Source organism: Cyprinus carpio, chromosome A7, assembly GCF_018340385.1.
Source record: "Cyprinus carpio isolate SPL01 chromosome A7, ASM1834038v1, whole genome shotgun sequence".
Classification (NCBI taxonomy): domain Eukaryota; kingdom Metazoa; phylum Chordata; class Actinopteri; order Cypriniformes; family Cyprinidae; genus Cyprinus; species Cyprinus carpio.
The window spans coordinates 47,078,668-47,105,157 of record NC_056578.1 but is presented as its reverse complement, the minus strand read 5'-3'; the positions used below and the strand labels follow the sequence as shown (position 1 = coordinate 47,105,157).

General features: G+C 37.7%; 1 protein-coding gene across 2 annotated transcripts; it reads right to left on the bottom strand.

The window, feature by feature from the left end:
- Window positions 1-1,364: 1,364 nt before the first annotated feature.
- LOC109073947 (G-protein-signaling modulator 1-like) lies at window positions 1,365-26,272 on the bottom strand. Of its 2 annotated transcripts, none has more exons than XM_042761319.1 (14): window positions 26,052-26,272; window positions 14,053-14,274; window positions 13,823-13,958; window positions 12,977-13,119; window positions 12,288-12,411; window positions 12,024-12,139; window positions 11,400-11,555; window positions 11,205-11,313; window positions 11,017-11,131; window positions 9,372-9,442; window positions 8,473-8,640; window positions 6,210-6,366; window positions 5,227-5,432; window positions 1,365-4,320 (listed from the first exon to the last, which is right to left on the bottom strand). In XM_042761319.1, exons 1-14 carry the CDS (start codon window positions 26,255-26,257, stop codon window positions 4,054-4,056), a joined length of 2,196 nt encoding a protein of 731 aa, XP_042617253.1. In that variant the 5' UTR covers window positions 26,258-26,272; the 3' UTR covers window positions 1,365-4,053. The 2 variants fall into 2 exon arrangements, with proteins under 2 accessions (XP_042617253.1, XP_042617254.1); XM_042761320.1 differs by having other exon boundaries at window positions 8,473-8,637.
- Window positions 26,273-26,490: the final 218 nt, after the last annotated feature.

The window sequence follows — 26,490 nt, the reverse complement described above, 5'->3', positions numbered from 1 at the left end:
ATCTTGTGAGAAAGAGAGGAGCAGGTCAACGGGGTGGTTAGGTGAATACACTGCTGGATTCATGCCATTAGTAGGTCTGGTTTTCTGTCAGGGTATAAACAAGGCTGAAGACAGGAATTAGTGTTCCCAAGCAGGTATCTATTGAACAGGTGTTTAAATGGAGAAATGCAGGTAAATAATGGCACTAAAATGTCTTACGGACTAGAAGGGGCATTGATACAGTGTTTTGAAGGGACTGGACACACACAGGAGGGACACACACACCACTAATGTCAGGTAAATGTCAGGTCTTATACCAAAATACAGGTATAAACTGAAATCAGCTAAATCTGTATTAAGGATTGTTAAAAGGTGGACTAATGAAGCAGAGCAGGATTTACAAGCCTGTTTCAACCTCACTGATTGGATTGTTTTTGAAGCTGCTGCCACCGAACTGGACAAACTCATGGAGAATGTAACTTCATATTTCAGTTTCTCTGAGGATATATGCATCCCTAACAGGACTCATCTAACAATCAACAATGATAAGCTACGGTTTACAGCAAAACTTCGACATCTTTGTCAGGCCAAAGAGGATGCCTACAGAAATGGAGACAGGGTCTTGTACAATCAGGCCAGGAACACACTGAATAAGGAGATTCAGCATGGATGATGCAGCACGTATGCGCAGCACGTATGCGCAGCGCGCACGCTTCTGAGATATGCTTGTATCGTGAGTTTATTTATAGAAGCAAAGGAAGCAAAGTTTCCTTACTTTAGTGAAGGAAAACCAGTCTCCTCTTGGTTTATATCGAAATCCTCCTTTTTTTTTTTTTTGCAAATTCTCGGTTTGTACTTCTAATTCATGACCAGCATTTTGTTTTGTGCTCTCTCCACTATCATCACTAATCACGCAACACTGACATACTAAGACATCCGCCTGAACGTCTTCCGTGTATAAAAGGTAACGGAAGTGAGAGAAGAGTTCTTATTACTTTTGAAATATGGATACCCCCCAGAGCCGTGTGCGGCACGTTTTATTATAAATGCGCGTGCTTTATTTGACGACTTGTGGACTGTTCAACTGCAACACCCATTGACTGCAATGATAGTGCATGGAATAGCCAGGACAACTCCGACTAGATTCGTCTGAAAGAAGAAAGTCATATACACCTAGGATGCCTCAAGGGTGAGTAAAACACAAGCTAATTTTCATTTTTTGGTGAACTAACCCTTTTAGATGGCTGAATACCTAGTAACAACACCAACCACACAACATATGTCCACTTTTGGACACTGACAGTAGACAAATTAAACAGTTTAATGAAAGTGATGTGTGTTTGAAGTGAGTTTCAGTTTCTGCTGAAAAAGATGACTGGTTAATATCATTTTCATTAATGTTTTATTAAAAGCAAGGGATCCATTCCCAAATTTATGAACAGAAAATAAATATAAAACAGTTATGTACATTGGGGCAGTGGCTTTTCAAAGGCTTTCAGACATAACATTTTATTACAGCACATTGAAGGCAAATCATAATACAGGAAGAAATAGTTGATTCAGATGGACTGTAAAATATTTAAGTTAAACCATGAAAAAAATTAATATCTATTTTTAAACAATTTACTAATAAAGTTTCATAGTTAACTTCATCATGTCATCACATCATTTCACTATGAAACTATCACATATATCATGTTTTATTGATCTGGAGTCAGTGAGCTGAAGGTTTCCTCACTGAAGTAAGAAAGTCATGTTAGAAATGAGGGTTAGTTACAAGCATCATGCATCAGTCACAAACATATTCAGCAATATTGACAGGTGTTTAAAACAAAAGTAACTTCAAGGATTTTTAGGAATGATACATAATGCATAACACTTTCTTGAGCCAACAAAAAATTATATTATTTCTTACCACAAGATGGCAGTGAATTGACTTGAAATATTCATTCCCTCCAATAATAATAATAATAATAATAATAATAATAATAATAATAATAATAATAATAATAATAATAATAATAATTGCTCCAAAAAGAAAAAAATAAATTGCTCAAAAACTTGCTCACATTGCTCTACTTCCAAAATACTGCAGATTTACATTTCAACATGACTTTTTAAAGTTTCTACATGAAACTGCCATCGGTGTGAATGAGCCATTACCCTGCTGTTCAGTCCGCCGCAAATGACTAAAATATTGAACGATTCAATCAATGTCCAAACTGTGCGATTCAGTGAATCGGAGACAATTATGGAAAACTCGCTAATCACTTAATTGATTTTAAACCTAAAAGCACCCTCAGTCAATTCAGTCAAAAACTGCTGTGAAGCATGAAAGTAGTGGCTTAAATTAGCTTTTGTACACATTCACATATTTCCACACAATTAACAACACTTAAAACATATTTTCACAGTTTCTTTTTTTGTTTGTTTGTACAGATTTTTTTTAACACTTTCAATAAATACATCTGTGGAGTTAGCATAGCATCTTCAAATTCAAAAGAAGCAGAGAAATATGAAGAAGAGAAGCAGCCCTAATGTCTTGATTTATATTACAGTGCTGTCAGCAGCTAAATGAAAATGCAATATAAAACTAAACCGAAATGCAGTTGCAATTAAGAATGTCAAAGACACAGCAGCAGCTGCACGACTCTGTCAATGAACACGGACCAAATACTGCTGAAGACCTCAGAAAACACAATATCAAAGAATACAATCAGAGTCTGCAGGTCTAATTAAGGCAGTAGACGAGAAACACATGACAATGAGAAGCTTGATCTGAACATCTGGCGTGGGAAACAACAGGGCGAATTCACTAAACGCCTGTGCCACATTAGAATCGCATTATCTACTCACAGTCCAACTTAACCTGGTGCTAATATGAAGCTTATTATTGAATCAACCAGATTCAAAGGTCAGTAGCATCCCCCTGATACAATTAACACCGAGCTGTTATTGCCTGCACAAAGCAGACCTTCGGTGGAGCTTAAAGGGATAGTTCACCCAAAAACTAACATTTGCTGAAACCGTGGTGATTCATAAAAGGAAAATCAATGGGTACTCTCACTTAAAAGCTCATATACAAGTATAAAAGTATACTTAGTTTTTGTACACAAACGCTGAACGTGCAGCCTTTAAAAGTATACTCCAATTGAGGTGAACGCGAACGCAGCTGGTCGACAGAGACGTTCATCAACCACCTTATACAAGCGCTTGTCAGTGTTGTTGTTGTTGTTCTGTATCTTTATGGCTCATTTCCACCGTGGTTCCGTACATTACAGTACGCAATTATTTCCGTTTCCACTGTCAGAAGTTGTGAATGGTACCAAAATAGCAAACTGTACCATCCCATATTTTGGGACCCTTCCGTTATGCCGTATATGCTTCTCTTTTTTTTTCTTTTCTTTTTTTTTTCTTTTTTTTTTTATTCTGAAAGTGATGGTAGACTTGCCTTTTATGAATAATCATGGTTTCAGCTAAAAATCTTCTTTACTGTTCTACTGAAGAAAAAAAAAAACACCTACATCTTGGATGAGTAAATTAACAGCACATTTTCCATTCTGGGTGAACTATCACTATAATATGTAGATAATGTGATGTTTGTTTCTTTTGTCCTTCTTTTGCAAGTCACTTTGGATAAAGGCATTTGCTAAATGCATAAATGATCAAATGGAAAAGATGGTTATAACTGGCTGTACTTTCAGATGCAGAAATGTTAAAGTGCCGCTTCAGGTGTCTGAATACTGTGCCATCTCTGTAAAGTACATCATGCTCTCCTGCTGTTTAGATATTTTATTGAAAAAACAAGAGAAAAATACTTTTTAAATTTTTGCAGTGTTTGCACCTGATTTGTTAAGTTTCTTTTGTTAATCAGGTGCTAAAACAATGCAGGCAGTGTTTGCAAATGAACAACACAATCACTGATTCTTATTGAATTCACCCAGAGAGATGCGTCCCTGTGCATCATTATAAACTCTATCAAACATCATGGATCATTGGCTGTAAAGCACAGGAGGCATAAAACTGCACCGTATACTGAGATGGCACTTGTGTTTTCTTTTTGTGCACATTTCTTTATCTCATGAAACGTCCTTTCTCATTCGGTCCTCGTTGTGTCATTTGGCCCCAGGTTTCCTCAAGAGTCTGCGACCCCCGGCTCTCCTCGTCCTCGTCCTCATCCTCGTCCAGCTCCTGTTCATCAGATGGGAGCTGCACGCGTTGCTCGTCCATTCGTTTGGCTTGAACTCTCTGTATTAGGCTGAAGAAATCCTCGTCTGGGACAGTTGGGGCCCGCGGACCCCCTTCAGGAGGAGAGCAGCGCTGGTCATCTATCCTGGATGACTGAACACATGCACAGTGAAAGTTTGCTAGGTAGAATAGAGCTCTTTTTATTGAACTATTTTCACATGAGCAGTGCTGGGAAGTAAGTAACCAGAAGCAGTGATGCCACCCATTCGTTCTTTGATTTTGTTTTAATTATATGAAGTTATTTATGTACTATTATATTAGTTTTATTTCTATATTATTATAGTATTTATTAATATTTGGAATTAGCTTTTAATTTCCTATTTGCAGTTTTCATTTTAATTTAAATTTCAGTCATTTTGTTATGTGCTTTTGACATTTTTCATATTATTTTAGTATTATTTATATACTACTATAGTTTGTATGTAATATTTTCAATTAGCTTTTATTTTTATATATATCTTATATAGCTTTATTTTATTTTATTTCAGTTTTAGAAATTTTAGCACTTCAACTAAAATTAGAAATGCTGCCTTGGCAAACAATGAAATAAAATATGTTGAAGTGATAAATAAACTAAGTTTAAATTGAAAACTAAGACTGAAACACATAAAGCTAAATAGAAACATTTAAAACTAAATTTAAAAAAAAATGACAAAAGCACAAAACAAAATTACAAAAATGTACATTAAATATTTAGCAAAAACACACCTTTTTCAGTTTTAGTTTTAGTAATTGTCAACAGTTATTTTATTTCAGTCGGTTCAGTTAATTTCAAATTTTCAAGTACTGGTTCAAGCATATTTTTTTTAGCTTCAATCCAATAATTTTTAATAGTTTTAGTTCATAGCCCTCACATTGGAAGCACACTCATAATATAGAGAGATTTTTTTAAGCAGCTCACTAGAGTTTAGAACAGAACTAGCGACACTTTGAGATAGAACACACCAGAAATGTTTAGTCTCAGTATGTCTGCATCTGATTGAAGGCTCTCTGTCTCACCTGGCACTTTATGAGCATGTTGAAGAAGTCATCGCTGGGCTCCTGAGGGTCACTGTCTCCACCCAGGTGGCCCAGGTTATTGTGGGTAATTCTGAGTCCAGGCAGGTTACTGACGCCCACCCTCTGATCGTCCAGACGGCGGCTCTGAGAGCTGGCGATCAAATCGAACAGTTCTTCGGTCTGAGGAGACGTCAGCAGACTGGCATCTGAGAAACAACACAAACAACTCAACCTTTATGATTTTAATCTGTGATCATTTGAATGTAAAATGAAAGTGGAAAATGCAAAGATAAAAATTAATTCAATATATTGACTCAACAGTAAGGTGGCATTTGTTGAAATCTAAATCACGTTTTAGATACGATGTCAACAATCACGTAATGCTCAGGAACAGAGTTAAAAATAAATTGCAACCACTGTTTCCTGACGTTGTACGCTTTAGGAAGGTCAAACAAAGACGTCTGGGCACGGGGGTGAAAAAAAAATTGCTCACATTGCTCTACTTCCAAAATACTGCACATTTACATTTCAACATGACTTTTTAAAGCTTCTACATGAAACTGCCATCGGTGTGAATGAGCCATTGAAAACAACGCTGTAGTCCAAACGAGCCGTTCATGTAGTTCTTGAAAAGGGGTTTAAAAAAATAAAAAAAAAAAAATAAGTGGACTTTGAGATTAGTAACTTTGTACATATTTTTTTATGCCCAAACATACACACTACACACTGACTAAGATTCAAAAAGTGAAAAAGCGTAATAGGACCCTTTTAGCAAATGCAACCTTATTGTAAAGTGTTTGCATCCTAAATTTGCATCATAAATCAACTGTAAATACAGCAGTCTTAACATTCTTCAAAATATCTCTAAATTCTTTACGGCTTTGAAACAACAAAGCGAGTAAGTGATAGTTGTGTAATTCTTTTTTTCTTTAATGACCAGTGAAACTTCAGCAGATTCTGTGCGACCTTACGCTGTGACTAACCAATCATGTCATTGAGTGTGTTTCGATCCGCTACTCCTGCGTTCTCTTCATCGGCCGGCTCATCCAGCTGACAGCGCTGGTCATCCATACGGCTGCTCTGAAACTTACTCAACAGGTCAAAGAAGCAGTCCTCATCTGAAGCGTCACGAGCCAGTTTCTGCAGAAAACACACAGCAGAACATCAGCTCATTGCTTATCATTACAAAGCCAGCTGTAAGCAAACCCTGCAGAAACAGTAATCAGACCAGTTTCATTCACAGCATCACATCAGTATGCAACATTTCAAAATATTTATCATTTTACATTCATCCATTGCTCTTACATCCTTTAAACTTTGAATTAAAAGACCCTGAATCACATTACACTACAATGTAATGTGACACATTCAGAGACATTCACCCAACCATATTAGTGACATTGCAGTATTAACAGAGCGTAATGAAATTCGGGTTCCTTGGTCATGTGTTGGGTCATCTGTCCTGACTAGTGAGATCTCATGTGAGCTCTTATCTACATCTCCACAGCCCCGTGTGTGTGTGTGTCATGATGACCTTTCAGTGGTCAGATACATACACACTTAAACACTCTAACTCAAACTAAGACCAAAACAATAAATCTACAGATCTTAATGATTTCATAACAAAAATCAAACAGTGGTTTAAATATACTGAATAAAATGCATTAACACACATCTCAGTCATGTTCATTTGAATGTCACCTTAAAAATACAAAAGCTGATGTTTGATTTGGTGAACTGAGATCAGTCAATAGCAGCGTGAAATGAGCCTGCGGAGCGACCCAACCCTGTTCAACACTTCCACAAACCGGACGCATATAACGGCACATTCCACCATAACAGCCGCTGTATCAGCATGCATACTAAGAACATTCAACCACTATAACCTATGATGACAAAGCTTATTCATCACATCCCAACTCATCAAGCAACACCAGACCAAGTCACATTCAGGCTCAAGTGTCCTGACAGCACAATCTTACAATGCATCGCAACACAAAGCCAGCAGATCTGATAATATGATAAATATATACTTATGGTGCGATTAATTCATCCACAGCCTGATCATCCGATCATAGATGCATCTCTCTTTATTCCATCAGTGTGCATATTATCTTTCTCTCTGTGTCCATCTTTGTGTCTCACTGTGGGAAAACAACTCATTAATTTGGCTCTGATTATGGGACGGTCGGTGGGAGGGAGGGTGGATTTAGGGTCAGTAATGAACAGCGACTGTTAAGACTACTACAGACTGCTAAAACACACAATCACATACAAATATATTCAAATACAAAACCATGCACAGGAAATCCTCACATGTCTGTCATCCATCAGCGTCTGGTCTCTGCTACACCTTCCCTTCACTGCTTGTCTGTCTCTGTTCAGCAATCACAGCTGCTTGTGCATTTACTTCAATAATTCAGTTACACGGAGGGTGAGATACAGAGAGAGAGAGAGAGAGAGAGAGCGAGAGCGAGTGGATGGACCGTGAAAGGTCTTTGTCCAAATAACATAATCACTGTTTCCATAGAAACCCCTGACCCTGGTGTTATGGCATTTGGTCATGCACATAAACCCTAAAACACTCACTGACTCCTTGTGTGTGTGTGTGTGTGTGTGTGTGTGTGTGTGTGTGTGTGTGTGTGTGTGTGTGTGTGTGTGTGTGTGTGTGTGTGTCTCGAAGGTCAAGGACTGGGGTCTTTTTTTGCACACCCATGTCAAACATGAGCCTAAAATGTGTTAATAAATTATCCTAAAATTTGTGATAATCACACGTGACACAATTGATCACACCTGCAAAATTACTGCTTTTGTGTTGTAAAGATGTTGGGAGACTTATCAAATTGCATTATATATGAAGAAGCTTTAGTTATGAGCAAACCAAAGAATCAAGCAGCTACAATACAATCAATACAAAAATTATATTAATATATACAGTATATTTATGCACAGCAGCACAGCTGGTGTGTATTGATTTACAGAGGAACACAGAGAGCCATGGCTATCAAGTGAAACCTTTAGTGTAGCACTTTAAAGTATAGTGTGAATTAACACCCTGCAGACAGATACAACTGCACACTTACACTGTACTATTACTGTCAGCAAATATATATATATATATTCATCTCATTTAAACACTGCTGTTCTAGCAACTTTCAACTCACATCAGCAGCATATCTAATATAGATAGATAGATAGATAGATAGATAGATAGATAGATAGATAGATAGATAGATAGATACTCACTGGAGGTGTGACGTGAACAGTGATGTCATCCATGTCCACAGGCGAGTCGAGCCACTGTCTTTCATCTGACGACTGACTGTCTGCGTAACTTTTGCTTCTGCTGGACTGAAACAGCTGGTTCCTCGACCTCCTTGAAACACCATCAACATCTGGAGCATCTCCATTCTGCCGCACAAAGCAGCACACATCAGCATCACAGCAGCAAAGAGGTGGAAAATTTCTTGAACTTTTCAGAAAATTTGGAAACTTTCCATAATTTTTTTTTTTTTCAATTTCAGGGTTTTCAGAAACTTTTGGAAAGTTTCTGGAAATATTCCACCCCTTTGCAACCTTACATCACTATCACATCAGATACACATCAGCCTCATATCACAGCAGCATTACATCACATCAAGATCACATTAGCCTCACATCAGCATGTACAGTTACAGGAAAGCAACACGTCTGTGTTCCTGCACAACCATGAATCTGCCCAACGGGAAATGCTCCTGGATGAGAGTGCATCATTTTGATGCTGACTTTAAAGGCACAATATGTAAGATTCTCATAATAAAATATCCAAAAACCACTTGCACATTGTTATATATGTCATGCAGTTGTGTACTTATGCTATCCCAAGAGTTCCCAAAGATTTGTAAATCCAGAAAAATTCCAATTTTAAATATATAATGGCTCATCACGGTTCATTGTCGCCTATCAATGACATTATATCCTTGTAGAAACTATGGCAACACACATGGACACTGCTGACTGCAGTATTAAATTTAGATCTGCTCAATGTTGCACCATGACTCTTTTTTCGCCATTTTGTTCAAAGATTAAAAAAGATTTTGATTCAGGTTCACGTCCTGCATGGCAAAATCCTGGTCACCCAGTTGGATGTTGCGCATGTAGAGCACCTTTTCAGAGCTGTATTTCCACAGGTCAACACTGTCCATGCTGTTCTTCTTGGTGAACTTGGGTCTGGCTCCTGTTGCAGAAAACAAGTAAAAGTTAATGACAATTATAATTGTTATTAGAATATTATAGTTTGTTGTGTAACAAGTGAACAGTGAAATCATACAGACATGCACAAAGTCAGGAGTCACTATTTGATGAAAAAGGTTGAACTCTGCTGTCAGGTTGGGTCAAGCTGTCACTTTTATATTGGGGCAACATTAAATTTGACTCAAATCATTTATTATAATTGCTGTTAGTCTAAAAAAAAGGGTTAGATATTTGTTGTATGTTACCTTTCACCGTTTTGCTATTTATGAATTGTTTTGTGTTTCTGCATTGATTGACTGTTTAAATGTCTCTGAAAATACATTTTTTAACAGAGAGATGTTGTTAAAGATGGCTCTGTTTCAGTATGTCTTATTTCAAACAAAATCATTCTTTTAAAAATGGATTAAAAAAATGAGCAGATTTCCATTGGGAAAAATCATATAGTGTTAAAATGGAAGCTTGTTTCTGCCTTTGAATAAAAAATGTAAAAAAAACAAAAAAAAAACTAATGAAATTAATTAACTGTGGTTACGTTTACACAGCAACAATGTAGTCAAAACGGAAAAGTTTTTCCCTTGCGTTTTTAAAAGGTTACACATATACACAAAAACGTTTTCAAAATGATTCGCGTTTACACATCCACGAAAACAGCCAAAAGAGCTGTATTACATATGCCAGGCCAGTAGTTATGACCTTGTTAGTAATCAGTACTTGTAGGGAAGTGATGATTATATGTTGTATATGATGCGTCTCTGCTGTTGGTTGTAATATTGGTGAAGTAAATCCACACTTTGCTGAAGAATTGTTAGCAAACTCTTGAGCAGCAACAACAGTACCATGTACTCTGCAATTGTTGTGTATGTTTGTTCGTGCTTTAAAATCGACATATACTGCGCATGTCTTCATACCTAACACGTACTACGCACGCGCATGACATCACCGTTTTCAAAGTTTCCCGTATTGGGTGTTTACAAAAATATGACAAAACTGCCAAAACACTGTTGTCGTGTAAACGAACAGGCAAAACGCATAAAAATTTTCCAGTTTTTGCCTGAAAACGTTGTCGTGTAAATGGCCCCTGCAACTTTACCTCGTGATTCATACTTTTTTCTCACAATTGCGAATTTATATCTCGTAATTCTGACTTCTTTTCTCAGAATTGTTACATGTAAAGTTCAGTTCTAAGGGGGAAAAAAGAAAAAGACTATTGACTGTTGAGTTTCTCACAATTCGGACTTTATAAATTATAAAACTCAATTGTGAGATATAAATTCACAATTCTGAGAGAAAAGTCAGAATTGTGAAATAAAAATTTACAATTACTTTTTTTATTCAGTGGCGGAAACAAGCTTCCACACTAGCCCTGCCACAGTGTTATTTTAGTATTTAGATACTATTATAGTTTTTATTTTGGTATTTTATTTTTATTTCTTGTTTTCATTTTAATTTTAGTTTAAGTTTTAGTAGTTTTGTTATGTGTATACTGCAGGACGGGTGAAGTGTTTTATATGGATGTACTTGTCATCTGCAGATACGAATCATCTGAGAGTCTGTTACCCTGCACTTTAAACTCAGATTCAGACGGCGAGAGATCAGCCTCCTTCACCCCGAGAGCCTCCATCAGCTCCTCCACATTCATCCTGGCCGTCATCTCTCCGTTCCTGTCCCCGATCTGAGAAATCAAAGCACACAGTTACACACAAGCAAAGCACGAGAGCCGCTGCTGGACGTGGAATCAGCCGGACCTCTCTGGAGATGTCCAGGTGTCTCCGAGTGTAATGCAGAGCCTGACGGTGGTTTTCCAACGACACGTAAGCGTTGCCCAGACTCCAGCAGGCCCGGCCCTCCCCGACCCTACCAGACACACAGAACACGTCACTAGTTAAGAGTGGCGCTGATGTGAAGGTGAGTCTGTGTTTGTGTGTTTTCACGGTTCACACCTGTCATTGAGCTCCTGAGCGATGAGCAGGTGTTTGAGGTGATAGTCTATGGCACGTTCATACTCCTGCAGCAGCGTGTACGTGTTTCCCAGACTGTAACACGCTTGAGCTTCCATCACCTGATCCTTCAGCTGCCGAGAGAGCTGCAGAGTTTTCCTGAACAACAGAGCAAGCCTCTATGATATAATTATGTTATGATTATCTTGACTGCATTTATTTGATCAAAAATACAGTAAAAATGGTGAAATATTATTAGAAATCAAAATAGCTGTTTTCTATGTGAATATTTTTAGAAATGTAATTTATTGCTGTGATCAAAGCTGAATTTTCAGCATCATTACCCCAGTCTCAGTGTCAAATGATCCTTCAGAAATCATTCTAATACACTGATTTGTTGCTCAAGAAACATTTATTACATTATTTATACATTATTTTATTCATTCGTTGGTTTATTTTGCTTAGCTATCTTTTGCGTGTGTGTGTTTCTTTTTGTTTGTCACAAGCTTAATTTTCTGCCAATGTTCTTTAATATTCTCCTGTTTATTTAATATCATCTCCTTCCTATAAATATAAAGGCTGGTCACACGTGACTCATCCTCTAGATGGTGCTGTAGTCATGGATACCTGTAATACTCTGTGGCTGCATTGAACTGGCCAAGGAAAATGAGAGCGTTGCCTAGGTTACTGTACGCTCTGCGCTCAGCAGCCTTGTCGCCAAATTCCTTTGCAATGGAGAGACGCTGGAAAAACAAGGAGGGATTGTGTGTTACTCTGAAACACAGATGCCTGCCAGCCTGAGCTGCTCTCTCAGCCGCAGCAGAGAACATGTGAGTGAAATCCCAGTGAGGTGAGTGAATGAGCTGATGGTCAGTGCTGCTTGGCTCGTACCTCTCTGTGGAACTTGATGGCCTCAACGAAATTACCCAGCAGGTAATGAGTGTTCCCGAGGTTACCGAAGGCTCTTCCCTGCGCTGCTCGGTCTCCCAACTCCTTTACCAGAGAGAGATTCATCCTGAAACAGACAAACACTCATTTGCAATTCACTTTATTCAAGTTTAAAACACATTCAAATACATGACATTACTTAAATATACAGTATGAAGTTTCAATAGAAATTACACTAAAGTAAGGCCTTATTAAAGTAAGTTTATCAAATATAAAAAAAATTCCACCCATCTTTATTATAGTTTTAACATAAACTAATAAACCTAAAGTGATGCATATTTGTTTCTGGAAGAGCAGATGTCCTTGTTCTCCATGTTTTCCTAGTAAACGGACACACAGAGGGAGCTACTAATGACTGTTTGAGGCCGTTTGTCCTCCGTCTGACACCTTTGGTCTCTCTGCGTCTCATTTATGTGCCGTTTAAGCTTCTGGATCTGCTAAGTGTTGCTGTTAATAAAGAGCCACGCTGCAGTCGGGCAAACAGGTCTCGGTGGGTTCTGCCTACTGATGCTCAGATGCTTCAGTAAACTCTCCATTGCTTCTGTCTGTCTGTGTGTGTGTGTGTGTGTGTGTGTGTGTGTGTGTGTGTGTGTGTGTGTGTGTGTGTGTGTGTGTGTGTGTGCTGGACTCACTCATAGAAAGCCGTGGCTCGCTGCAGCGTGTCTCTGACGTCAGGAGGAAGCTCTCCGGGATCCTGTGAGATGCCCCACAGCTGCTGCTTTCCTTTGGCATGAAACATGTTCCCCATGTTATACAGAGCCCTGGCCTCGCCGACCTGCACACAGCAGCCGTTTGTACACTGCTTATAGCTGGTTTACAATTGCATGTATTTTTTATTTCAACAGACCAGCAGACTCAACAGTACAGAAACCTTTGAGAAACATCACACTGGCTCTGCTCTGAAATCAAGTGTTCCACCTGCCTAGACAGCACTTTATAATCAACATTATGAGATACATCACATTAACAAACCCTGCATTATAGCCTTGCGGGCATAATTGTACTGAATGTGCACTTGCAGTGTACTTAAAATCTTTAAAAAAAAAAGTATACTTTCAAGTATTATAATGTAAATCCTAGTTGCTCCAAACTAAGACACGTTGCATAACGTGTATTATTCATGGTCAAGGCAATCGCAGAAGGTTATGTTTACATTTGCATTGCATTTTCCAGATGCATTTATCCAAAGTGAGCTACAATTGCATTCAAGGTAATTTTATCAGCTCATGCATTCCCTGACAATACAACTGCAAATCATATTTGCGGTTTGTTTGGTTATCAAATCCATCAATGTGTGCTCCAGTAACACATACAGTCTCCATTCAGCAATTCACTCAAACAAAAAAAATCGAACCCTAGAAAAGGTGATATTGACCTTGAGTGGCCACATCTGTACACTGACTGTCTGATGAATGTTGCTCACAAAACTGTAATTCACTTAGTCAGATCTAAAGAATTCCTGATGGTGGGTTTCTCACCTTATCTCCTTGTTCTTGAGAAATGTCTAGGTGTCTCTGACAGCACACAACTGCTTCATCATAGCGGCCCAAAACCTTCAAAGTGTTTCCCAGATTCCCGCTGGCTTTCCCCTCCCCGATCCGGTCCCCGATTGTCCTGAATTACAATGCAGCTCAGTTTATTTTCATTGGACACAAACCTGTATGAAACTGAAGTGCTATAAATGGCAGGCGAGAGTCAGTGTTCTCACCGGGCGAGCGTGAGGTCGTGCCGATGGTACTCCAGGGCTTTGCCGTACTCCTTCAGGTAGAAGTAAGCGTTACCCAGCTGGCTGTAAATGGCACTGAGGGTCTTGAGATCTTCTGTTCCCACCTGAACAGCAGCTTCAAAGAAGGCTGTACCGCCTTTAAAATCTCCAGCTTTACACAGTCTCTCCCCTTCCAGCGCCAGCTCCAGACAAGATGCCTCCATCCTGCAAACACAAGGCATTAAATTAAATAATGAAACTGACGGGTTTTCTCTAGAAAACTGCCATAATGTTGTCAAGAATGATTGCACACTAACATGGCACCTCAAAAACTGTCTGTAATCAGAGACATTCTGAATAATGAACAGATATTATATTGAATCGAGCAACTACATATATTCAAAGCCAATATGCTTGTCTGACTTCTGTGAAACATATGTTGAAATATGCTAATAATTTTTTTTAAAGCTTTTTGCAGTGATAGAATATATGTTAGCAGCACACCAAATCCTGACTTTTAGCTTAGCAGGTGTTGTTAAAATATGTGGGAAATGTACTATTCAAAATTAGTTATGAAACAGTTGCTCCTGGCAACAGTGATAGGTAGTATGCTTGCTTAACATAGCATCAAACATGACAATTTATATGTAATGTTTTGCTCCAAAATCACTTAATAACATCAGCTGTGTTTGAAACAGTTAGCTTCTGTGGTTCCATGTTGCTTCTTATCACAGTGAGACAGAAAATATTCTTTATAACGATCTTTACTGTGATGCAATCTATTTGTCAATTAGCGAGGCCCGCCTTTACCCATTTACATTTGTTTGATTTGTTCAGTTATGCCAGTCAGAAATTATTAGCAGCATTTCCACTGCAAACGCAAAGGCTAAACACTCCAGCCGGGGCTAACAGCTTCCAACTGCGACCTACATTATGAGGCCGTAATCAAACAACATTAACTGGTATTTATGATTATTTCACATAGAAGAAGGACACATGCATTGAATCGTGTCTGCACTGTTTAATTTGATCACATGGCCACTTTAAACAGCTCCATTAAGCCTTTAGCCCAAAAGAGTGCACATTTAGAAAGATAATGATAAATTATTATATGTTCACGCCTCATTTCTTTACAGAGGATGATTCTGTATTATATTAATGTTCCACTAAATTATGTGATCTGAAAAGTTTTGAGAGCTCTCTCCTATCTCACTGCCATCACACAGTCTTCAAAATGAAAAAAAAAAAGAAAAAAAAAAGAAATTTTATGAGTTTCTGTTTTTATAACATATGCCTATGATATAGTAGTTAGCCTAACACACAAACAAGAGTCCTGTTTTTTCAGATATCTGCAAAATCGCAAATGTACAATAAACATGTTGCTGAGTAACTTTCAGACACAAAATTCAGTTTGGCTCTGGTGAAAAGAAAAGAAAAGAAAAGAAAAGAAAAGAAAAGAAAAGAAAAGAAAAGAAAAGAAAAGAAAAGAAAAGAAAAGAAAAGAAAAGAAAAGAAAAGAAAAGAAAAGAAACAGCAGAGGGCATTTGTAGTGTATAAAATGTAACCTCTAGCCCAGAGGCCGCCGGCGCCTTAAGTCCTGCCCTGAGCACAAACCACATGGAATCGGATCTTTTCAATTCCTATTTGTGCCACTTCCATATGTGGTACTAAATTGATACAGGTCAGATGTTTTGCAATGCAACCACAGAGTGAACAGTCATATCGGAATTCATTTGACTTTTCCGTCACTCTAGATCGACATTCATCATAATTCTGCACTCATGGGAGTCACTTCATTGATTTGCAAACCCAAAGATATCAAGACAGTTGCGAAAGGTATAGTCAGTGGAAGTACAGTGCCACGGGATGGTCTTCAACTCCGTGGGTTAAAGTGACCCCACTAACACAATATTAACTCCCCATTACCGGTAAAAAAAATTGGATCTGAGCAATATCGAAACTGAGCACTGAGTCTGTGTGATATTGAGCTTTTCCCAGCCGGCATATGACTGACCTTCAACATTGAAGTGCGGTTGAAATAATGTCAGTTCTTGTTTCAACGTTGAAACAACGTTGATACAATGTTTAATGCTGAATGGTTTCAATCAGTCTCTTTTTCTCTTTATAGTTAAACTCAATAGGCCTGCATGACTATGACAAAAATCATAATTGTCAATTATTCCCTTGAATTTGTAATTGTGATTATTACGATTATCAAAATTTACATTGAATGATGTTTATACCGTTGTTTGATGCAACTGCATGTCGTATTTTTATATGAAAATGAAGCTGAAAAACGGTTAGTGCTTTTCTATAGGATTAAGCCTCAAATGTCAACTATACATCGGATTGGTTTCTTCTTTAAATTATAAAAAAAATAAAAATATGAATGGTATTATAATGTTATACTAAAACTAAAATTAAAATAATGGGAAAAACCTGTAAGATTACATGTAGAAAGGAAAAAAACGCACCTCAAGCACTCATAAGTGGTCTTTGAACGATTAATTCCCCCTTTGAACAACTACGTAATTGTGGCATTCATAATTGTAATCGCGATTAGAAATTTGATTATTTGTGCAGCCCTAAAACATTTCCATCTCTCTCTCAAAGCCTCCCAGCTTCAGTGGTCTGAAAGCAATTATATGTAGCCATACTTTGACAAGCTGCTCGCTGGTTTTGCTTTTTTTCATTAATGTCTGAAACAGTCCTGCTTTTGGCTTGGCATCTGCAGAGCAAGAGAGAGAGATTTATTATGCATTGCAGTCAGGAAAGTATTTTAGCTGGAACAGTAGATGGGCTCACATCCACCTTTGCTTTGTTTCTTTCCTCTCTGGATCAATCTGCAATAAAAATAACACTTTAAAGGAAGAAACACCACACGATTTTTACATTTTCTTAAATCAAATAAGTGGTGTTTGACTTTTCATAAGTCGACACTATGCGGTTGCTAGGGCTGGTTTGGGTGGATTCTAAGTGGTTTGAAAAGAGACCTGCGTCTCAGTGATCTATTGCTCTCTAGATATGGCCAGGGTTCATACACATTTTTACCAATAGATTTCCATGACTTTTCCATGAGTTTTGAGACAATATTCATGACCTGATCTAGAAGAAAAATCTATGTTCAAATTTATCATAGCAAATGTTAACTTAAATGAATGACTATTAATGCTACTTACTTTAATATTTAATAATAAGTAGAAGCTACGACTGTGCCAGAGGTTACTCCATGCAGAGAACATATCACATCACTGAATATTGTACTGTATTTAACCAATATTATCAACTAAACTCAGGACCTGAATTTCATTTAGGAAACCATCTAGGTCTAAACAAGTAGCCTAGTATTGACTATATGCATGGTTACTTTCTGGTTTTAGATAAGCCAAAATTGCATGAGATAAATTGCACGAGTGAATCCACTAAATTGTTCCGCGACTCTTTGCTATGATCGACCGTGATAACGGAATGAAATATCTGCCGATGTCAAAAATTATTTATAAATATAAATTACATACATATAATGAGTGATCCTCTGTTACCATCTACTGGTTTTAATGATAATTTCATGTAATTTTCATCTTAAAAGTCTTTGTTTTCCAGCAGGAGATTTTGGCACATTTTTTCATGTCATCTTCATGAATGAAAAGTGAATCTTTAAAGTGATTTTTACTGCACAGCTGTAGCGTTGAGAAAAATATAAAGGCTTTTATTTTAAATAAGTGGTTAAAAAATGTATTAATGGATATGAAGGTAAGTTAGTGATTATCAAGAATACCATTATGATGTCATTTAAGAGCTAGCATCACTGGCTAGCTAAAGTTAGCCTAAACAGTTATGAGTTGTCAGCATTTAAATGTGTAATTACGTGTCTTGGTACTCTCTTGGTACTTTCTGACAAGAACGAGGCATGAGAGGTTTCTGTGAGGGTCTCAAGGGTCTCTACCTATAGGGCTTATATACCACAACATCAAATGATGGTTCACTGGAAATTTACAAGCTGGCTTATCTTTATGTGGAAGTTCTAAAGAACACTCCATGCATATGGTCAGTTCAGGTAGAGAAATATACAGAAATTAAATAAACTGTAAATTAAAAACAGATTAATCCATACAAATAAAATTACAAAAGTTATTTAGTCAAGAGCACTGATCTTTTTGTTGTTGTTTTTTTTTGTTTGTTTTGTTTTTTTAATTAAATGGCACAGCACGGATCCAATATACTGATGCCAGGACGGGCATTTTGACGACTTTTGTGTATATTTGGCTGCTTAAGTGCAATAAGCTGTGGAAAAATAACTAAATTTGGTACTTGTGAGGTGTTTGAGGTGTCTTAATGTGTGCTCCCTTTGGATCTGACTGGAGCGTGAAAGTACCAAATGGTGTAAAAAGACTTAAAAATATGTGCAGATGATATTGTTTTGTGATGATGCAACGCTGGCCCGATTAGGCAAGTGACAATTCTGTCAACTGTACCGAAACGTGAGTAAAAACCACACATCACAGCGTGCAGCAGCTCAGTGTTCCTTTGGCTCAGTGGTAGAGCATTGCGTTAGCAGTACAAAAGGTCATGGGTTCATTTCCCAGGGAACACACATACTGGTAAAAAACCGTACGAACCCTGTATGGCTCACGTTCTTCCTTCAAGTGAAAATGGTGCATCTGATGATCTAGTGAAGTGCCAACACAATTCTCCACAACAACACACATTGATTTTTTTTTTTTTTCAAGCACACATCATTGTGTAGTATTTTAGGTCAATGACCCTAAATGTTGGCCTAATCATTAGTATTATATTTATTGATTACGTGCTTGTTTTAATGTAGCTTCACAGTAATAAACAGGAAAATAACAGTGTTAATGTTGTCAAATTCATCAATTATGAAAAAAAAAATCCGATTACAGCTGTAAAGCAGCTCTACAAAAGACAATAGTGTCATCATTCAGATCAAGTCAGTTCAATGTTGATTCAGTTCAGTTTAATAACAGTGTTGATGTTGCAAAGTGAGTGTCATTAATCATTATCCTGCTCAATTCAATTAAAATTGAAAATTTAAATATACTTTAATTTTAAATAATTAATAGAGAGAGAGAGAGAGATAGAGAGAGTAATTATATAATATTTATTATATGCATATTAATTATATTATAATATAAATACTTATCAATCATATGAATATATAAGATAAGCAATAGAAATAATTAAAATATTATGTTTAGCACAATATATAGTATATATTATAATATACAAGCTTGATATTTGTAGACTAATGATTGGAAATGAACATGCACATTTTCATGAGAAACTTTGGTAATGCATTCTCTCACAGTATATGAGTTTCATGGATCAAATTAGACTGAAGCGTGTTCAGGTGAGAACGTGTTGAACGTATGTGTGATTTTCAGCTTGTTTCAGTCCTTCTACTGAATATTAATTATCGTTTAAACCCCAGTAAAGGCAATATCAAAATTGTGACGATTGACTGAATAAAGAACACTTGCTAACTAAAAAATGCTGGTCAAAGCTGTCATTGTACAGACACTACATATACATCTTTAACAGCATGTATTTCAAGTTTGTGCAGATTGATCAGCTCATTATTCTTCCTGAACTGGATTATAGGAATATCTATAAAGCATCCACATGTACCTGCATTTAGGTTTGGTGCATGTCTTCTCAACATAGAGCCTGAGCTCCTGGTTCAGAGGTCTCAGCGTGGCCTGTGGTCTGGGGCCGTGATGAACCAGACGACACAAGGCTATCTGAGCCCCACTGAGAGGAAACGCTTCAGTCGACATCATCCACAATTTACAAAAATCACAGTCTCAAAACAATGCAACAAATCAGATGAGCAAGGTCAGCTACAACACCTGAAGATCTCAAGATGATGGTTCACAATCACATTCCACGAGTCCGGGTTAATAGACAGTCGGATAGTTCTCAGATTTTCTCAGCTGGATCCATTTAGAAAAATGCACACTGGACTCTCCAAAAACACCAACAAACTTCTCTGAAATTTCATAAAGCAATTGCTAGTTGACAATTCCTTCTGAACTCCAAATATCCATTGGGATCAAAGAAACTCATCCCGCATGAACGCTGACCGGCATGATGACTGCTACCGTGAGAGCTGGAAGCTGCCCTAATTCTACTGAAGGACACCTATAGGGCACAGGCCAGCTAATCCTGTTCCTGCTGACCCAAAGAGCTCAAATACAGGAGACAGCCATGACAAAATCTCCACAAATGCAGTCAGTGCACCAAAACATCTTTCAAAACTTCTATGAAAGAAAAAAAAAAAAAAAAAAGGACTGAAAGCATCTAATCTGCCTAAATTGATCTGGTGTTGTTTATAGATGTCTATGAATGATTTTGACCTCATGCTGTTTTTCTGTTTGGACACCCAGGAAGCCCTTTGTGTTTCAGATGACACAAACATGAAGCTCTTTATACAAAACCACCAGAATGATAAATCAAATTTCTCTAGAACATTTGCGGCATGACTGCGGTTTGCAAATTGCAAGTTACAAATCAAACATATACCCATCTAACAGGGAACATTCTCAGAACTTTGGCTAACATTCTGGCAAGGTTCTCTTAAAATGTTTGTTCAATGTTAATAAAGCTCAAAGCATTATTTATACAATGTTCAGAAACCTTTTTCTGAAACGTTTTAGTTGGACGTTAAAAATGTTATGTTAAATGTTCTTTTAATGCTCCCATGATTTTTTTTTTTTAAATTATAAAATAGAATTTTCCCTTTATGCTGAAATAATCCAGAAAAAAAAAATAATAATAATTTGAACATATTTTTGTTAGCTGGGTACACAACAGTTAGTTCTTGTCCTTAAATCTAATAAATTCGAAAAATACTGATATACAGTCCTAATAACAGAACTGTTTGTATGTGATTGTTTTAGGCAGACTGTCTGTCAAGTCAAGTCAAGTCATCTTATATATAGCGCTTTATACAATACTGGTTGTGTCAAAGCAGCTTTACAGTGTCAAACAGGAAAATAGTTTGTCAATAATGCAAGACAATAACAGTTAGTTTTCAGCTAAAGTCAGTTCATTGATGATTCAGTGATGTCCTCATCCAGTTCAGTTCTCTTCAAATAGTGTCTGTGCAATCAGTCAGTCAAGCGTCCCCCACTAAGCAAGTCAAAGTAGACAGTGGCAAGAAACCAAAACTCCATCTGTGACAGAACTGGAGAAAAAAACCTTGGGAGAAACCAGGCTCAGTCGGTGGCCAGTTCACCTCTGGCTAGACAAAACCAGCATGGTGTGGTTTAATTCCAGCCTGCAACACAGGTCTGTCTGTGCATTAGTGGTGGGGATTTTTTGCAGGTTACATGAGTTATTGAATCATTCACAAAAGAGATTTGTTCAAAAACACTGAAATCATTAAGGAATGAAACAGGCTGCATGAATGAGTCATTAAATAAATCACCCTTACCTACACTTGATTCATTAAAAACAAAACAAGCTGCATGGATGTTAGTGAATTATTCACCCAATTTGTTAAAACACTAATGTAAGTAACTTAAAATTACCAAATTTTCGAACTGTTGTATAAAAGCAATGTCACATGAGTAAGTGTTTAATTACCTTCAAATGCATGCAGTGCTCTTACTCAAGTCATGTGTGGTATATTGTTTTATCAGCACCAGCTGACTTTACATTGAAGTCTTTAGATCAGGCGTGTGGCACACATTGAGAGCTTTAGCAGGTCATGCAGTTCAGGAAGCGCATGTCACTGAGTGCACTCACAAAAAGGCCGTCATTACCCTGACATGCACACGTTTGATCTCAGCAGCGTAAGCGTGTGTGAGACATCCATCTAGTGTCACTCCACAGTGTGTCACAACCTCGCTCTCTCAGTTAAGTTAAAGGCCGAGATCCTGCATGAATATTTAACGCTCTACACTTTCAGTACGAACAACATCAAATGAGCATCGATCTTCATCACAAAAGTTAAGGACACCAGATCTTATGCAGTGTTGAGAAATTTTAGACACTGTTTTAGGACTGTAAATTAATTTTGACTTCTAAAGGTGTGGGATAAATTTGCTTTGGTTGATTTTCTTTGAATAATCAGACACAGGTCTACACAGCTGCTCTTTCTAATGGTTTTGTGGATTATTTGCTGGTTAATCCCAAATTACAGTTAATGAGATTTGGAACAAGGATTACAGAGGAGTATTTAGTAATTAGCTGAGTGCTCTGACATTATTACACTGAATAAAATAAGGTTATACACTCAATGACACAGTCACCAACCAGCAGCTCGTGACATATATCTGAATCTGAGGTGTTTGGAATTGCATACTACCAACTATTATTGAAATTAAGTCTATGTAGTATGTTTATGCCTTGAATACCAGGACTGTGTTTGCCAAAATGTGCAGTTCACAAGAGAGACAGGGTGAGAAGAATTCATCATTAAGGAGCATTTGTTGAGCACAGTTTGATGAGGTCAGGTGTCACAACAGTGGGACAGTCTATAGGTTCGGTTGCTACCAGTAGTAGTCTGCATACATACAATTTATAAAAACTAGTTTGCAGTATGTACAGAGTGTAGTGCAGTCAGCAGCGCCCTATTCAGCTGCTAAAGAGTTAAAAAAGAGTAAGGTCAGAGCCAAGGATACAAACTCTAGTGTACTAGCCAAATAAAATACCTCCCCCAAGCCACGTCGAGCAGCTCACAGAAGCAAAATGGACTAAAGAAAACTAAACTAAACAAAACAAAATGGTATGATGTGCACTTCTAGTTTCCAAAGGGTCTGCAGTTTAATTAAGTTTGCCTCAGATTTAGTGCTGAAATTTGGAAGGATTTTAAACTTCTAAAATGTATGGATAATGTCTGGCCAAATAGGCCCACTACACATCTGAAAAAGTATAGTTGCAAACAATAAATATAATTTCTAATCCCTGATTCTTAATAACGATACAATAATGTCAACCTTAATGTCAGTCAGGTTATATCAAATGAACTATAACACATAACTCAACCCAGAACTCTCTGGATGGAGAGAAAAGAGAAATTCACAGATTCCTGAAGAGCTGTGATTCCTGCAGCTGAACCTGTCATGAACTGAACCATTTGTTCAGACAATTACTGCATAATGAAGTGATTTGAGCTGTTTCTTACCATCAGTGTGACAGACTCAAAGTTTGAAAACAGAAAGTGTCACCCTGTGTGTCCTCATGACCTACTACTGATATTACAACCTGTTCAAACTCTAGAGGCATCAACAGCTGAATCACGGTCAAGAGCCTCACACAGCACAAGAAAGAAGCTGAAGGTACAATATTGATGAACTCAGATTGCTATAGCTTTCAGTTGTTTTCTTTATGCCTCTCGTCATTAGAATTTTGGCATTTAAAATCATTTTTGTGTGTATGTGTATATATATATATATATCCCTAAACCCTAAATACCAACAATATAAAACACGTATCAAGCAGATAAAAGTACAACTTTTTGCAAAAACTCACCAAAAATGTATGACTTTATGACTTGTGGTGCTTTCCAAGTCTTCTAAAGTCATTTAATATCATTATGTGAGGAGCAAAGTGAATCTCAAGGTTTAAACATCTTATCATCTTAACAGTGTGACATGAAAAGTGTTTGACCCTGCTCCAGTTTTTGACTCCTGCTGACTGAGGACAGGTTAGATATGACTACCAGAACACTGAACTTAAATGTTAATTAATTAATCAATCATTTATATATGTAATGCAAAAGCAATAGTTATTTTTTGATCAGATGTCATCTAAACAGCATGTTCCTTATTCATCACTATTACAGTTTAATAAAATTAAAAAGTATTCTACATATACTGAGTGTTTTTTTTTTTATTAAAATAAACTTATTGAATATGCACAAGAACACTGACTATAAACAATGTGAAGTGATATTGTCTAATCAAAACCGTTAGTAGTCATTTTGATATATCAATATTTTAAGGCTCTAAATGTTGCGTAGTTATCAATTGAGAAAAGCAGACAAATTCCAAACTTAAAGCAATATTTGAAAAATAATTTCAACCACAGTGTCGGACCGAGTCCCAATCAAACTTGCTGCCAATCAGCAGTAAGGGGCGTGTCTAGTAATGATAGGGAGAAGAGAGCACACAGGGTGGATAATAACAGATCGACTAGAGAGAGCAAGAGGTGGCAGATAAAAAAAAGGGGAATAAAATATAAAGAAGGGTTATGATCAGGCAAGAGGTAGGAGCCGGGTTAATTTTTGGAGCAGCTTTCCAGTGATGGAGAGAACTCAAGGAGCAGGAAGGCCTGAAATCGGATGCCGATGTTGCTTTGTTTCTTCTTGATAGGTGAGTTACGCTGATTTTGATTTGTTTCACACAACTAATCTGTGTTGGCTTTTGCTTGAATATGCTTGGCCGGCAGGCATAACAGATTCCACCGTCGTCGCTACTAGGGTTATGTGTGGGGTGGAGTTATCAAAATAGGGGCAAGGTCCTGTTGGGGCATGAGCGTGTTTGTTTTGCTGCTTTTAAATATCAACTTCGTTCTGCAAAATTTGCTTAGTGCACATTTAATCATTATGTGACAGGATATATGTAACAAGGCAATAAATAGCAGTAATAAAAAGTAATAAACTATTGGAACTTTACAATGTATATATTAATCATAAAAACTCAAATTCGTTGAATATGGGGTACAAGAACCATTGATATTGGTGGGCTACCAATTTTCAAATTAGAGCTCAATAAATATAGTAAATACAAAGCTCAATAAGTTTTCAGTAGTTTTATGTATTTGAACAAATATTACACCAATCCTAAATTTGTAGCCTTGAAAATTACCAACAGCTAATTACCATTACTAACCAGAAGCTGAACCCTGAATTGCTACCTTACACTAACATTCTGTGAACAACTGAGTGCATTCAATTCGCATCAAACAAGCTTTGTGTCAGCGGTGATGCATTCAAAAGGTTTGAGTGTTGAAGGTCAATGCAAAATGACTAACTGTCACATTATGAATTTTGGATAACGTGCATGTTGCCGAGAGTCTTTTCTGTGATCCTGATAGACTTCTGTAATGAATGAAGCTCAGACAGCAAACTTGCGTCAGTGGAGGCCGATGACTCACTGCTCTGACATCACACACACTGAGCAGAGAGAGATTTCTATGGCGTGACGTATATATATTTACGATCACTCTGAACTGACGTTCATGATCTGTAAATCTCTCTTTGTTATTCACAGCGCTGTCTTCACGTCTTAAAAGGTATTAGTGTTTCTTATTGCTTGTGATGACACAAAGCTGTTGCCACAACATCCAGCTCAAATGAGATGTGCTGCATGTCAACAATTACACCATCACTGTCAACCAAAACATATTCTTCAGACCTCAGAAATTTTGTTCATCGCTGACTGTGTAGAAGCAGGTAAATGTTCTACATTCTGATCTCATACATTATAAAATTCCCCTAAACATTCACAGGAATGATGAAAGCTTGCATAATGTCAGTGCATTATCAGAAATCAGTTAAAATCAGTTGTTGAGGAATGTTGATTGGGGAAAAAACACACACTTTCAGAAGGCAAGAAGCAGCAGCAGTGAGATCTGGCAGAGCGGCGTAGCTGTCAGACACGTATGCAAAGACCAGGGCAGAGGTGCAAACACTACTGCTAAACATGCAAATGTCTCTGTCAACAGAGAGAAACTGCCTGTGTGAGTTGAATAACGCTCTCCTGGCATGTCTAATCTGTCTTGTGGTCTGTGAAGGTGAACAACGAGCCCAAACGGTGCCAATCTGTGCACTTGCTGCCAATCTGACAACACTGTCTTCAGCAGAATCATGCCCACGTCTACAAGCTGAAGGCAGGCCCTTCCTTGCGCAGATGCAAGCCGGCGGACCCTCTCCTCCCTCTGCTGGTTTTCTTCCACCTCCCCCCGTTAAGAGCAGCTCTTTCTCTCGGTCTGCAGCAGATCAGACCCCCATCCCCCCTGCCTTCAGCTCCTACCTCGAGTGGAGCCGCTTGCTGGCCAGATCTGAGTCCGTGCTGCTCGCCGACTGAGCCATTGGTGAGCTGTAGGAGCCGTAGAGAAACTCCAGCTGCTCACTGCTTCCCTCTTCCTCTGGGGCTCTGAGCAGACGCACTTCAGTCCTCTGTGTGAGTGTATGTAATGGCAGCTGCCGAGGAAGTGAGGTATTGTGCAAATAGACCATAAAAGGCAAGTCCCTCCTCTGAGTGACGATGGTGAGCAGGAAGCACAGTGTGTGTGTGTGTGTGTGTGTGTGTGTGTGTGTGTGTGTGTGTGTGTGTGTGTGTGGTGACGATGGTGAGCAGGAAGCACACACACTCATACAAACATATCAGACCTTATTTCTTAATCACATTCCCCAGCATAATTATATATAGCATATTTAAACATGCATCTATTGAGTTTTTTTTTTTTTTT

What these genes read in the sequence shown, in the direction of transcription:
- LOC109073947 (XM_042761319.1), bottom strand. Translation starts at nt 26,257, where the DNA reads ATGGTCTATTTGCACAATACCTCACTTCCTCGGCAGCTGCCATTACAT. An exon ending in GCAGCCACAGAGTATTACAG is followed by an intron (nt 11,556 to 12,023) that starts GTATCCATGACT and finishes TCTGTTGTTCAG; the next exon opens with GAAAACTCTGCAGCTCTCTC. An exon ending in CACACTCAATGACATGATTG is followed by an intron (nt 5,433 to 6,209) that starts GTTAGTCACAGC and finishes GTTGTTTCTCAG; the next exon opens with ATGCCAGTCTGCTGACGTCT.